General features: G+C 44.0%; 1 protein-coding gene across 4 annotated transcripts in view; it reads left to right on the forward strand.

Annotated features, from left to right (window-relative positions):
• LOC135516296 (neuralized-like protein 4) overlaps nt 1–9444 on the forward strand; it is a 29776-nt gene extending 20332 nt beyond the window's left edge. For all 4 annotated transcript variants that reach the window (XM_064940464.1, XM_064940465.1, XM_064940466.1 and 1 more), the window contains exons 25-30: nt 26–119; nt 360–467; nt 4605–4749; nt 5054–5166; nt 5780–5957; nt 6913–9444. In XM_064940464.1, the coding sequence (XP_064796536.1) occupies nt 26–119; nt 360–467; nt 4605–4749; nt 5054–5166; nt 5780–5957; nt 6913–7117 (843 nt within the window). In that variant the 3' untranslated portion in view covers nt 7118–9444. The remainder of the gene's footprint in view (nt 1–25; nt 120–359; nt 468–4604; nt 4750–5053; nt 5167–5779; nt 5958–6912) is intronic.
• The last annotated feature ends 2365 nt before the right edge of the window (nt 9445–11809 follow it).

The raw sequence follows: 11809 nt of genomic DNA on the forward strand, positions 1-11809 counted from the left end.
TGACACGCTCTGATGTCATTGGCAGATTACAATCGTGACTGACAACGTGCCAACCGTGGGAGGGGAGAGCGGCGAGGCGCATTGCCAAGGCGACATGGAGAAGGCGGACATGGTTGACGGTGAGAAGACGATGATGTCAACTCATTGCAGGCCTTTTACAGTTGATGTTCAAAATGTCTTTCATATTAAGTTATTTTCATGTGTTCTGTAGATGCAAAGTTGACCAAGTTATTGTCCTTGTTGGCATCACGTTCTTTGACAGTAAAACGTTTTGACTTCTAAGTAATATCAAGCTCTGTATACATCTCTTATTGGCCTCAACCGGTGCTACTCTTTGACCTTTGCTATCTGACCTCCAGGGATCAAAGAGAGTGTGTGCTGGACGCACCCTCCAGAGGTCAACCCCAACAAGACCTGTGAATACCAGGCCCTGTGCTCGCGCTTCAAGGACCTGCTCACGCTGCCAGGTGAGTACCCGACACACTTTTTATGTTTTTTTTAAAGCTAAACTTTCTTTTTGCCTGATTAATACCCTCTTGATACTCCCCATCCCGGATCCGGGATCGTGAATAAAGCCTCAGGCTCATTAGCATAACGCAACGTTAACGATTTCTGAAAATCGCAAATAAAATAAAAATAATGCGCCTGCTCTCAAGCTTAGCCTTTTCTTAACAACACTGTCATCTCAGATTTTCAAAGTATGCTTTTGAACCATAGCAATTCACTAATTTGTGTAAGAGTATGCAAAGCTAGCTTAGCATTTTGAGTAGCATTTAGCACGCAACATTTTCACAAAAACCAGATAACCAAATAAATAAAATCATTTACCTTTTGAAGAGCTTCGGATGTTTTCAATGAGGAGACTCTCAGTTACATAGCAAATGTTCCGTTTTTCCTGAAAGAGTCTTTGTGTAGGAGAAATCGCTCCGTTTTGTACATCACATTTGGCTACCGAAACGAACCGAAAATTCAGTCACCAACAACGTCAAACTTTTTCCGAATTAACTCCATAATATCGACCGAAACATGGCAAACGTTGTTTGGAATCAATCCTCAAGGTGTTTTTTCACATATCTCTTCATTGATATATCGTTCGTGGAAGCCTGCTTTCTTCTCTGAATTCCATGGAAAAATACTTGCAGCTGAGGTTTGCGCACCAATTTCGGCGCAGGACACCGGGCGGACACCTGGTAAATGTGGTCTCTTATGGTCAATCTTCCAATGATCTGCCTACAAATACGTCACAATGCTGCAGACACCTTGGGGAAACGACAGAAAGGGCAGGCTCATTCCTCTCGCATTCACAGCCATATAAGGAGACAATGGAAAACGGAGCCTCAAAAATCCTGCTGATTTCCTGGATGCCGTTTCATCTTGGTTTTGCCTGTAGCTCACGTTCTAGGGCACGCACAGAGAATATCTTTGCAGTTCTGGAAACGTCAGTGTTTTCTTTCCAAAGCTATCAATTATATGCATAGTCGAGCATCTTTTTGTGACAAAATGTCTTGTTTAAAACGGGAACTTTTTTCATCCAAAAATGAAATAGCGCCCCCAGAGTTTCAAGAGGTTAACCTCTGGTGGCAGAGCATTCCATGATGACATGACTCGATACATAACTGAACAACGCATTAAATCTATTTTTTGTTTTGGGTACAGTGAAGAACCCATAGTGGCCTGTCTGGTGGAGTATGTATGTATGTCTGTTTTGAAGTGTATGCAATAGATTAGACAAGTGGTTATTTAAAAAGACTGGAAGAGAAGTAGTCAATTTCTCCTCAACCCTCAACCATGAAAGACTATGATGCATGTGGTTGTTAGTTCTGTGTGTGCAGTTAAGGGCAAGGCATTCTGCTTGGTTGTGAGCCAGCTAGGTATTTCTTTGCTGTGCCTGACCATATTAGTGGACAGTAATCAACATGGGACAAGACCAGAGCCTTAACAACTTGTACAATTCATCTTTGTGCCAAAAATGCAGAACATCTAATTCTGAAATCATGTGCATTAATATGGAGTTGGTCCTCTCTTTGCTGCTATAACTGCCTCCAATCTTCTGGGAAGGCTTTTCACTAGATGTTGGAATGTTGCTGCGGGGACTTGCTTCCATTCAGCCACAAGAGCATTAGTGAGGTCGGGCACTGATGTTGGGCGATTTAGGCCTGGCAAGCAGTCAGCGTTCCAATTCAGGTCAGGGCTCTGTGCAGGCCAGTTAAGTTCTTCCATGCCGATCTCAACAAACCATTTCTGTATGGACCTCGCTTTGTGCACAGGGGCATTGCTATTCTAAAACAGGGAAGGGCCTTCCCCAAATCCTTTTGCCACAAAGTTGAAAGCACAGAATTGTCTAGAATGTCATTGAATGCTGTAGCATTAAGATTTCCCTGCACTGGGAAAAAAGGGGCCTAGCCCGAACCATGAAAGCAAGCCCAGACCATTATTCCTCATCCACCAAACTTTACAGTTGGCACTATGTATTGGAGCAGGCAGCGTTGTCCTGGCATCCACCAAACCCGGATAGGCCATCGTACTATCAGATTGTGAAGCGTGGTTCATCACTCCAGAGAACATGTTTCCACTGCTCCAGACGCAAGCTTTGCACCACTGCAGCCGACACTTGGCATTGCGCATGGTGATCTTGGACTTGTGTGGCTGCTCGGCCATGGAAACCCATTTCGTGAATCTCCCATGAACAGTTCTTGTGCTGACGTTGCTTACAGAGGCAGTTTGGAACTCTGTTGCAACCGAGGACAGACGTTCTGTTTTGTGAGCTTGTATGGCCTACTACTTTGCGGCCGAGCCGTTGTTGCTCCTAGACGTTTCAACTTCACAATAACAGCCCTTACAGTTGACCAGGGCAGAAATTTAACGAACGGACTTGTTGGAAAGGTGGCATCCTATGACGGTGCCACGCTGAAAGTCACTGAGCTCTTCATTAAGGCCATTCTACTGCCAATGTTTGTCTATGGAGATTTCATGGCTGTATACTTGATTTTATACACCTGTCAGCAACGGGTGTGGCTGACGTAGCCGAATCCACTAATTTGAAGGGGTGTCCACATACTTTTGTGTGTGTGTATATATAAAAACAATCCCAAAAAATATAATTTAACGAGCAAGTCAGTTAAGAACAAATTCTTATTTACAATGACGGCGTACCCTGACCAAACCCGGACGACGCTGGACCAATTGTGCACCGCCTTATGGAACTCCCAATCACGGCCGACTGTGATACAGCCTGGAATCGAACCAGGGACTGTTGTGACTCCTCTTGCACTGAGATGCAGTGCCTTAGACCACTGCCTACCTCTCCCCATCTTCACAACAACTATGTCAATATGACTTGACCATAATAACTGACCATCTAATGTTGCTTGAAATTTGGAAGAGCTTAAAATATGGGCAGTGTTTCTTGTAGCCTTACCCTAGTGTGACATTTTGATAACCATGTCTGTCGGACAAGGTGACTTTTTATCAATGTATTCGGCTCTATTCGAAAATGATGATTAGCATCAAAGTAGACGTCATACAAGACTACAAATCCCTGCAAGCTCCTGCACGACGTCTCTAGCTGACACCTTTGCTAACAGGTATTGTTTCAATTTAAAACTTGCACTAGACAGTTCACAGAATTGACCATTTTAAAGCCATTTAGGCAATTTATTATTTACTAAATTTAGCTAACATTAGATAGGATCTCTGGATTAACTAACTTTTGATTTGGCGGTCTCGTCCAGATCATGGCATTTTGTAGTTCTTTATGATAGCCACATTAGCAGCTAATTAGCATTTAATTTTTGGGTGATAAATGCATGCATATATATATATATATGTCACCTTGTCCTAGAGAGATTTACATTTATCAAAATGTCGCGCCAGGTTAAGCCTACACTAAACACGGCCCTTATTTTAAGTGTTTCTAAAATCCCCTATGGAGAAAAATTTCTGATGGAAAAACGATTGGAACCATTTCCTTGTTTGACTGAGTCTTATGACTCATGCTGTGGTACTCTATACCAGGTGGCTTATTCTTCTTGGCACAAACTTGACCAAATTCAAAACGGCAATCCTCTTAAATTATTAGATCTTCAATACACAAATATGATGGTTCTATGTTGTCATTTCCCTTCTGTTTGTCCACTTTAGCATAACTAGAGCGCACTCTCTGGGTTCTATTGGATACGTAACTCTCCAATCGTGTGATGGCAGGTGATGTAAAAGCCATAAGTTCGTTTTTTTTGTTTTTCAGTAACAAATTATGATCTATAACTTCAAAGGCTGCACCGAAATCTAACAATACAGCTCCAACTATCATCTTGTTATCCATTTAATCATTGGATAATTATATTTCTGATAATAACAAAGAAGGAATGAATGGTTTTTGAGCAGATTGTTTTCAGCAGATGCCTCGTCTGGTTTAGCACGGCTGCAGCCGGGGGTGCTCTGTTCTCCGTGCCTCTTCTGCGTACTCCAGCTCTCTTGTTGGTCTCAATGGTGGAGGGGGGTGCTTTTCTGTTGGTGTGGGGGGTTATGCTATCCAGTTGAGTATCCTTGGCTGAGTCATAACTCCGTCTTTGTTGTTTCTGTCTCTCTCTCTCTCTCTCTCTCAGATGGCTACTTCAACGAGGATGCCAAGTATAACCTGTGTTACTGTGAGTCTTGCCACAAGCTGCGTGGAGACGAGTCCTACTACAAGAGAGGGGAGCCCCCACGGGACTACGCCCTGCCCTTCGGCTGGTGCCGCTTCGCGCTGAGGTCAGAGGTCACAAACAGCCAGTCAAGTGGACTGCGAAAACTGTCTTCAACCAATTACTTTAGATCAGTCCCAGTGCTATTCATGTCCACTGAATGAGTATGATCTAGTTCAATTAACAAATGGATTACTAGATCTGACCTATTCTCACCTTGGTGAAAGATACAGGGAGAATGTGAATAAAAATAGTATACATTTTAAACTTTGATACTCAAAGCCAGTACTCAATGTCCTAGGACACAAGATACAGGTGGAGATGGAGAGGGGTTATCTAACAATTTTGTGCGTGTACTACCTCCCCTATAGGATCAAGGCCCACTGTGAGGTGTCTAGTGCATTTAAGAAGTGGCACATAGCCTACCATGGCACCAGTGTAGGGGCTCTGAGACGCACTCTGGACCATGCTCAGCTGCTCTCTGGTACGACACAGCATTTGTTTCCTTATCTACTTTTGTTTTTTTTAAATAAATTGTACCCCTTTTCTCCCCAATTTCGTGGTATCCAATTGTTAGTAGTTACTGTCTTGTCTCATCGCTACAACTCCCATACGGGCTCGGGAGAGACTAAGGTCGAGAGTCATGCGTCCTCCGATACCCAACCAAGCCGCACTGCTTCTTAACAGAGCGCGCATCCAACCCGGAAGCCAGCCGCACCAATGTGTCGGAGGAAACACCGTGCCCCTAGCGACCTGGTTAGCGTGCACTGCGCCCGGCCTGCCACAGGAGTCGCTAGTGTGCGATGAGACAAGGATATCCCTCCCGGGCAAACCCTCCCTAACCCGGACGACGCTAGGCCAATTGTTTAGGGGTCCACTTTTTCGGACCCCTAAAAATAGTGAATTGACCACAGGTCACCTTTGTTTTGATGTGCATATCACCTCAAGGTGTTGTTTCTCTCCCAAAGCACTAATCTATCCTTTTGAAACGTATGGTTGATTCCCAGAACCATGTCCATCACAAACATTTTCCCAAATGATTAAAGAATCATGACGGTGATGTAAATGAACAAACCCATGTTGTCTTGGTGTTTCAGGGACTTCGTCCATCTTCTCTGTGTCTCCGGCAAAGATGGAGGGTCCTAATGGCTACAATGAGCCAGAGGAGAACAGCAACAGCCTCCCCGACAGGGAAAGGGACAAGGAGGTTCCCCGGGTACAGCTGTCCCCCACCATGCGCTATTCCGGCCTGGAGATGTTCGCCCCTAAAGTGCAGTACGTGTCAAATCTCTATCGTTGTCTCTCTCATGCCCTTGCGTTTTATCTGCCTATTGAAGTTTACACTCAGTTTATTAGGTACACCACCCCGTTCACAAAAATGGTTCACTCATACAGACCTTGAGTCACGTGGCCGTGGCTTGTTATGTAAAGCAGGCAGACCGGCATTGAGGCATTCCGTTACTGTATTTGATTGAAAGTTAGAATGGGCAAAACGAGTAACCGAAGCATCTTTGAGTGTGGTATGATCATCAGTGCCAGGCGCACCGGTTCCAGTATTTCAGAAACAGCCGGCCTCCTGGGATTTTAACTCACGACAATCTGATGATTCCCGAGAATGGTGCGAAAAAGCTCGTAGATCAGAGGTCGAAGGAGAATGGCAAGAATCGTGCAAGCTAACAGGCGGGCCACAAACGGCGCAGTACAACAGTGGTGTGCAGAACGGCGTCTCGGGACGCACAACTCGTCGCTCCTTGTCACAGATGGGATGTTGCAGCAGACGACCACACCTGGTTCCACTCCTATCAGCTAAAAACTAGAAGTAATGACAAGAAGTGGGCGTGATCACCAACACTGGACAATTGCGGAGTGGAAAAACAGTGGTTCCTGTTGCGTCACGGTGATGGCAGAGTCAGGAGTCCATGGCCCCATCATGCCTGGTGTCAACGGTGCAGGCTGGTGACGTAATGGTGTGGGTAATGTTTTTTTGTGGCACACATTAGGTCCCTTGATACCAATTGAGCAATGTTTCCATGCCCTGAAGAATTCCGGCCGTCCTGGAGGCAAAGGGGGGGGGGTCTGACCCGGTACTAGATGGGTGTACCTGATAAACTGGCCACTGAGTATACTGTATACCATGAAATTGTTATGCTGTCTTTGTCTCCTCTGCCTTACGCTGCTTTTGTTCTTTCATTCTTATTCCCATGACTCCTGCTCACCTCTCTCGCTCCAGATTCCGGGACCCTCGTTCTCACTGTTGTCACCAGGCCCAGGTGGGTTTCCAGGTGTGCGTGCGGCCGGGCTCTTATAAGGTGGGGCCCCAGAACCTTGGAGCCAGCGAGCCCCTTGACCCCCGCTTTAGCAACACAGAAATCGAGTGGATCACCAAGGAGCAGGGGGGCACCCTCCTCTACGGCCTACTCATACGGGTGGAGTGAGGGAGGGGAGGGATGGATAGAGTGGAGATAAGGGAGCTTCTCTATCCCAGCGGTGCCTCCAAAACCTCTACTCCATCAACCAAATTCCAGACTTTGAGACTCTTTGGAATTTGGGTAATTTCCCTCCTGTTCCTGGGGGGGGGGGAATTGTTGACATTGACAGTTCAGCATTATTTTAGTTTATTTTGGACAAAGTACATTTTTGTTTGTTTTGGAATAATTTTAACAGGGTGGGGCTTTGGTGGATTCAGAGAAGAACAACAAGACTGACACTGCCTGCACTTTATGGGCTATTTAAAAAAATATATATAAAAAAAAACCAAGTAAAAAACAATCTACTTATCATTCACAATACAACACTCGTTTTTGGTCACCGCAGTTTTTCTTTTAGCACTGTTGTCCTCTAGCTCTTGTTTTTATCACCTTTTATCCCAGCCTGATCACTCTCCTCACTCTCTTTTTGGTTCTCAAGTACAGGGGGGGGATGGTTCCCCTCAGTTCTCAAGGCTGAGTGCACAACCGGAACCGGTCATGGTCCAAGTCTTGGACCGTTAAACCTCCTCGCAATGTTGACCCCCCCCCCCCCCCATCGCCTGCTGCTCAGAATGGTCACTGACTATTGGACTCTATAAACTAAAGACTTAACTGCGTGTCAATGGAGGAGGAGAAAGACTGGAAATATCCCTGAACAGGAGAAGGACCTGAGAGCACCTTTTTTTAGAGGGAGGAACAACAAAAAAACCTGGAAGAAAATGTTTACAGGTGTAACGCTAACCACTGTCTGTCTACATGTATGAGTAAGACTCGTCCTCTCCATCTCCCTCCCCTCTACTCACACCTGTCCTAGATTTTTTTAAATTTCTTCGTTAGTGGAAAGCGCTTCCCTAAGACAAGGGTACTTTCTCATTCCCACGTTGCAGAGGTATAGATATATATACACTGTTTCTTGTGGGGGGGGGGGGCAAAAAGGGGTCTATTCAATTTCTGTCTGTTTCACCGACAAAGCTATCTGCATCTTGAATAGTGTGAAGTGGCTTCCTCTCCTTAGTCCTCATCTCCTTTCCTTCACCTGCACTGATCTGAAGGAAAGGAGCATAGACATGTAATGAATAGAGCTGACATGATTCTGTACCAGATAGGCATGTTTGTTCTTCATAACATAGTACTATCTGAACTTTACACAATGTTGTGGCCTGCTGAACGTGCCTGTTTTCACACGTCGTCGTTTACACTAGAGTTGCGTTCAAGTCTTTAAAGACTGTAACGTATCTGTCCCATTATGGCGTCGGTGAGCGTACGGGCAGTGTCAGTGAGGCCATCTCCATTTTTAAACTAGTACATTTTCTTCTACTTCTGAGTTGGTAAACAAACTGAAAGGGTGTGCACTGCCACCTAGAGTGTGTTGTTTGAACAGGTATAAAGCCAAGGTTGGCTATTTACAGCCACCTGCAGTCATGGAATGTTTGCTTACGAGTATAATTCATTGGCTTATCCCTGGATGGAATTTTCATGATGCTTCCTTAACCCATAGGAAGGCCCACCCAGTTGACTACTTAATTGTGAAGTCCCTAATGGCACTGCCCATGCTCAAACTTGCTTCTGGACACTGGAGGCCTCTATAGAACTCTATGGTCATTGTTTTAACAGGGAGAAATGTTCAGAGCCAATCCTTATTGGGGTGTGCCCTCACATTGGTGTGTCCGTGCAAATACTCTTGGGAAATGCAGTATTTAACGAAATGCAGGCCCTGATGCTGGTGTTTACATTGTGAATGTAATTCATTAGGGTTTTTGTCATTTAGTTTTTTGTGGTCCGTTTACGTTGAAACTAACACCCTTCATTTGACATATTACATTAAAAGATTAACACTGGTTCATTCATTCCTTCCCCAAATATTTGATTGTATGTGGACGACTCTAAAGCATATCTTTTAGCCATGTGTTTTGTTGCCAATCGGATATATACTTACGTATGACTTACATGCATACATAGCCGCGCCATCTTGCCAAGTCATTATTTTGACAGAGGAGAAAAACAGGTTGAGTCAAGATCGAAGGTTCAGTTGACTTTCCTCACACACAACTGTGTATAACCTAATTTATTGCAACAAAAGTGGGCTTTGAAGAAGAAGAAGAAGAAGAAAAAAAGAACTCGCTTGCAACGTCCAATCAAAATGTGAAAAATAATATGGGGTTATTTAAAGGCCCAGTGCTGCTTTTTATGATAATACTTTTTTTTTCTGTATGTTGCATTTGTACAGGCTGTTACATAACATGAAATCATATCTTCCTGATTTGTACAAATAAATGGACAGAGTATGCACATGACCCTGGACTGGCTTTGTGTGTTTCTGCCTTTTTAAAGTGGCAATCAGCAGGAGAAGCAAAGCATTTTCCCCACCTGTTTTTGGTAAAAGGCTGAGGAATTGGGCTGGAGGAGTGTAAACCCATTCATAGAGCTATGGATGCAAGGACTGACCCATGATATTATAGTTTTATCCATGTTTTGAGGCTATATAGTGGTTGTTCAAACATTGAGAAAAACAAGCTTACATCTAAGATTCTGACGACAGTTGAACTAAGCTCCATGAGTCATTTAAATTATATTCAAGAATCATTGATTGGGTACATATAATTTAAGTCAAAATGGATGCAGCAACTGCTGAGTAGCCCCGTAATCCAAGAAGAGAAAAGCCGTAAGTACAATATACTTAATTTATACGAATCAAAAAGACAAGATAGAGGCTGTTTTTAGTTTTAAAATTTAATTCAGAGTAGGAAAAAAAATCCAGTCACTGACATACTGCAGTGTTGCATATTTACTCACACTTTCTTTCTAAATTATTCCTAAGAATTATTTCTTAAGGCCAATAAATTCAGCCCCCCCAAAAAAAAAAAAAAAAAAAAAAAACAGGCAGACTCCGGCTCCATTGCCTTGCCGACGGGTAGTGACACACCTACCCACATCTGTATTGTCAATATAAAATGTCTGACCTCAGCGATCCAGTGACAAAGTGTGGTGAAAGTTCAAAGGTTAAACAAGGAGTGTTTAACAAATAAAAAGTAGTGCAACAGAAATGAGTTGCTTTCCCACAAAGCTTAAACTGGTGACATATTTACAGTACATACAGTGTACAAAACACGAGGAACACCTCTTCCCATGACAGACTGACCAGGTGAAAGCTATGATCCCTTATTGATGTCACTTGTTAAATCCACTTCAATCAGTGTAGATGAAGGGGAGGAGACAGGCCAAAAAATGATTTTTAAGCTTTGAGATTGAATGGTGTGCACAATTCTGAGGGTGAATGGGCAAGACAAAAGATTTAAGTGCCTTTGAATGGGGTATGGCGACAGGCGCACCAGTTTGAGTGTGTCAAGAACTGCAACATTGCTGGGTTTTTCACACAACAGTTTCCTGTGTGTATCAAGAAATGGCCCACCACCCAAAGGACATCGAGCCAACTTGGCAGAACTGTGGGAAGCATTGGAGTCAACATGGGCCAGCATCCCTGTGGATCGCTTTCGGCACCTTGTAGAGTCCATATTCCGACGAATTGAGGCTGTTCTGAGGGCAAAAGTGGGTGCAACTCAATATTAGGGAGGTGTTCCTAATGGTTTTGTACACGTAAAAACAATCTATTTTTCCAGTTGGGTTGAATTGTCTGTGGTTTGTTAACTAGTCCATCTTCGGAGGGAAATAAAACAAATCTACAGGCTGTTCTGCACCAGTCCTCCTGTCCTTCACATCAGCATACAGGAGAAGACCACAGAAATACAATAACTAGAACGGTAATTCCCATTCAAGCCAACATGGTCCCGGCGACAACAGGCACATGGAAGTTAAAACCGTCTCACTTCTGGAACTACAAGTTCTGATTCCAAGTAGGTACAATGGGCGAGTTTGTTATGCATGGATATCTGATCCTCGGTCAGTTTCTAACTACAGTAGAGCAAAAGGGGCCTCAATGGAACCAAAGTCATCCTGATCAATAACACCACGGAATGAGGGAAGGGCCAGTGGGTGGTCAAATAAATAGACAAGTAAAAACAGTTTGTGCTACAAATGATATAAATAAGTGCAACGTTTTTGATTCAGCAGAGCTTTGGAGTCCTATTCTCCCAGCAATACACAACACAGGAGGTTGGTGGCACCTTAATTGGGGAGGACGGTCTCGTGGTGATGACTGAAGCGGCATGGTATCAAATACATCAAGCACATTCCCATGTGTTTGGCACCATTCCATGTGTGCCGTTCCAGACGTTATGATGAGTCTCGTCCTCCCCTCAGCAGCCTCCACTGATACACAAGTTGAGCTACTACTTGCGAATGCACAAGTATTTGGGGGAGTTGAAATATAATATTCTTTTTCAAATGGATGGAGTCAAACTACACAAGGTGGCTGAACGGAGGGGTCGGGCGTAGAAAGGGAAAGGAGAGCGACGGAGCTGGAATTAAGACAAATACAAAGAAAGTTACTGATGAGAGTAAAAGATTGGTCAAGCTTCGTTCGAACGTACACCTAACGCACACACATACAGTCTTTCAAATGAAGTGAGGAAAAAAATAAAAATAGAAACAACTTCATAACAACATACTAGTACAACAACATACTAGTACATAACCAAATGGTCCCCCTCCCTCCCCATACACACATTCCACTTCTGCTATGTGCTTTATAAAAACGCCAGA

This window comes from Oncorhynchus masou, chromosome 27 (assembly GCF_036934945.1).
Source record: "Oncorhynchus masou masou isolate Uvic2021 chromosome 27, UVic_Omas_1.1, whole genome shotgun sequence".
NCBI lineage: Eukaryota > Metazoa > Chordata > Actinopteri > Salmoniformes > Salmonidae > Oncorhynchus > Oncorhynchus masou.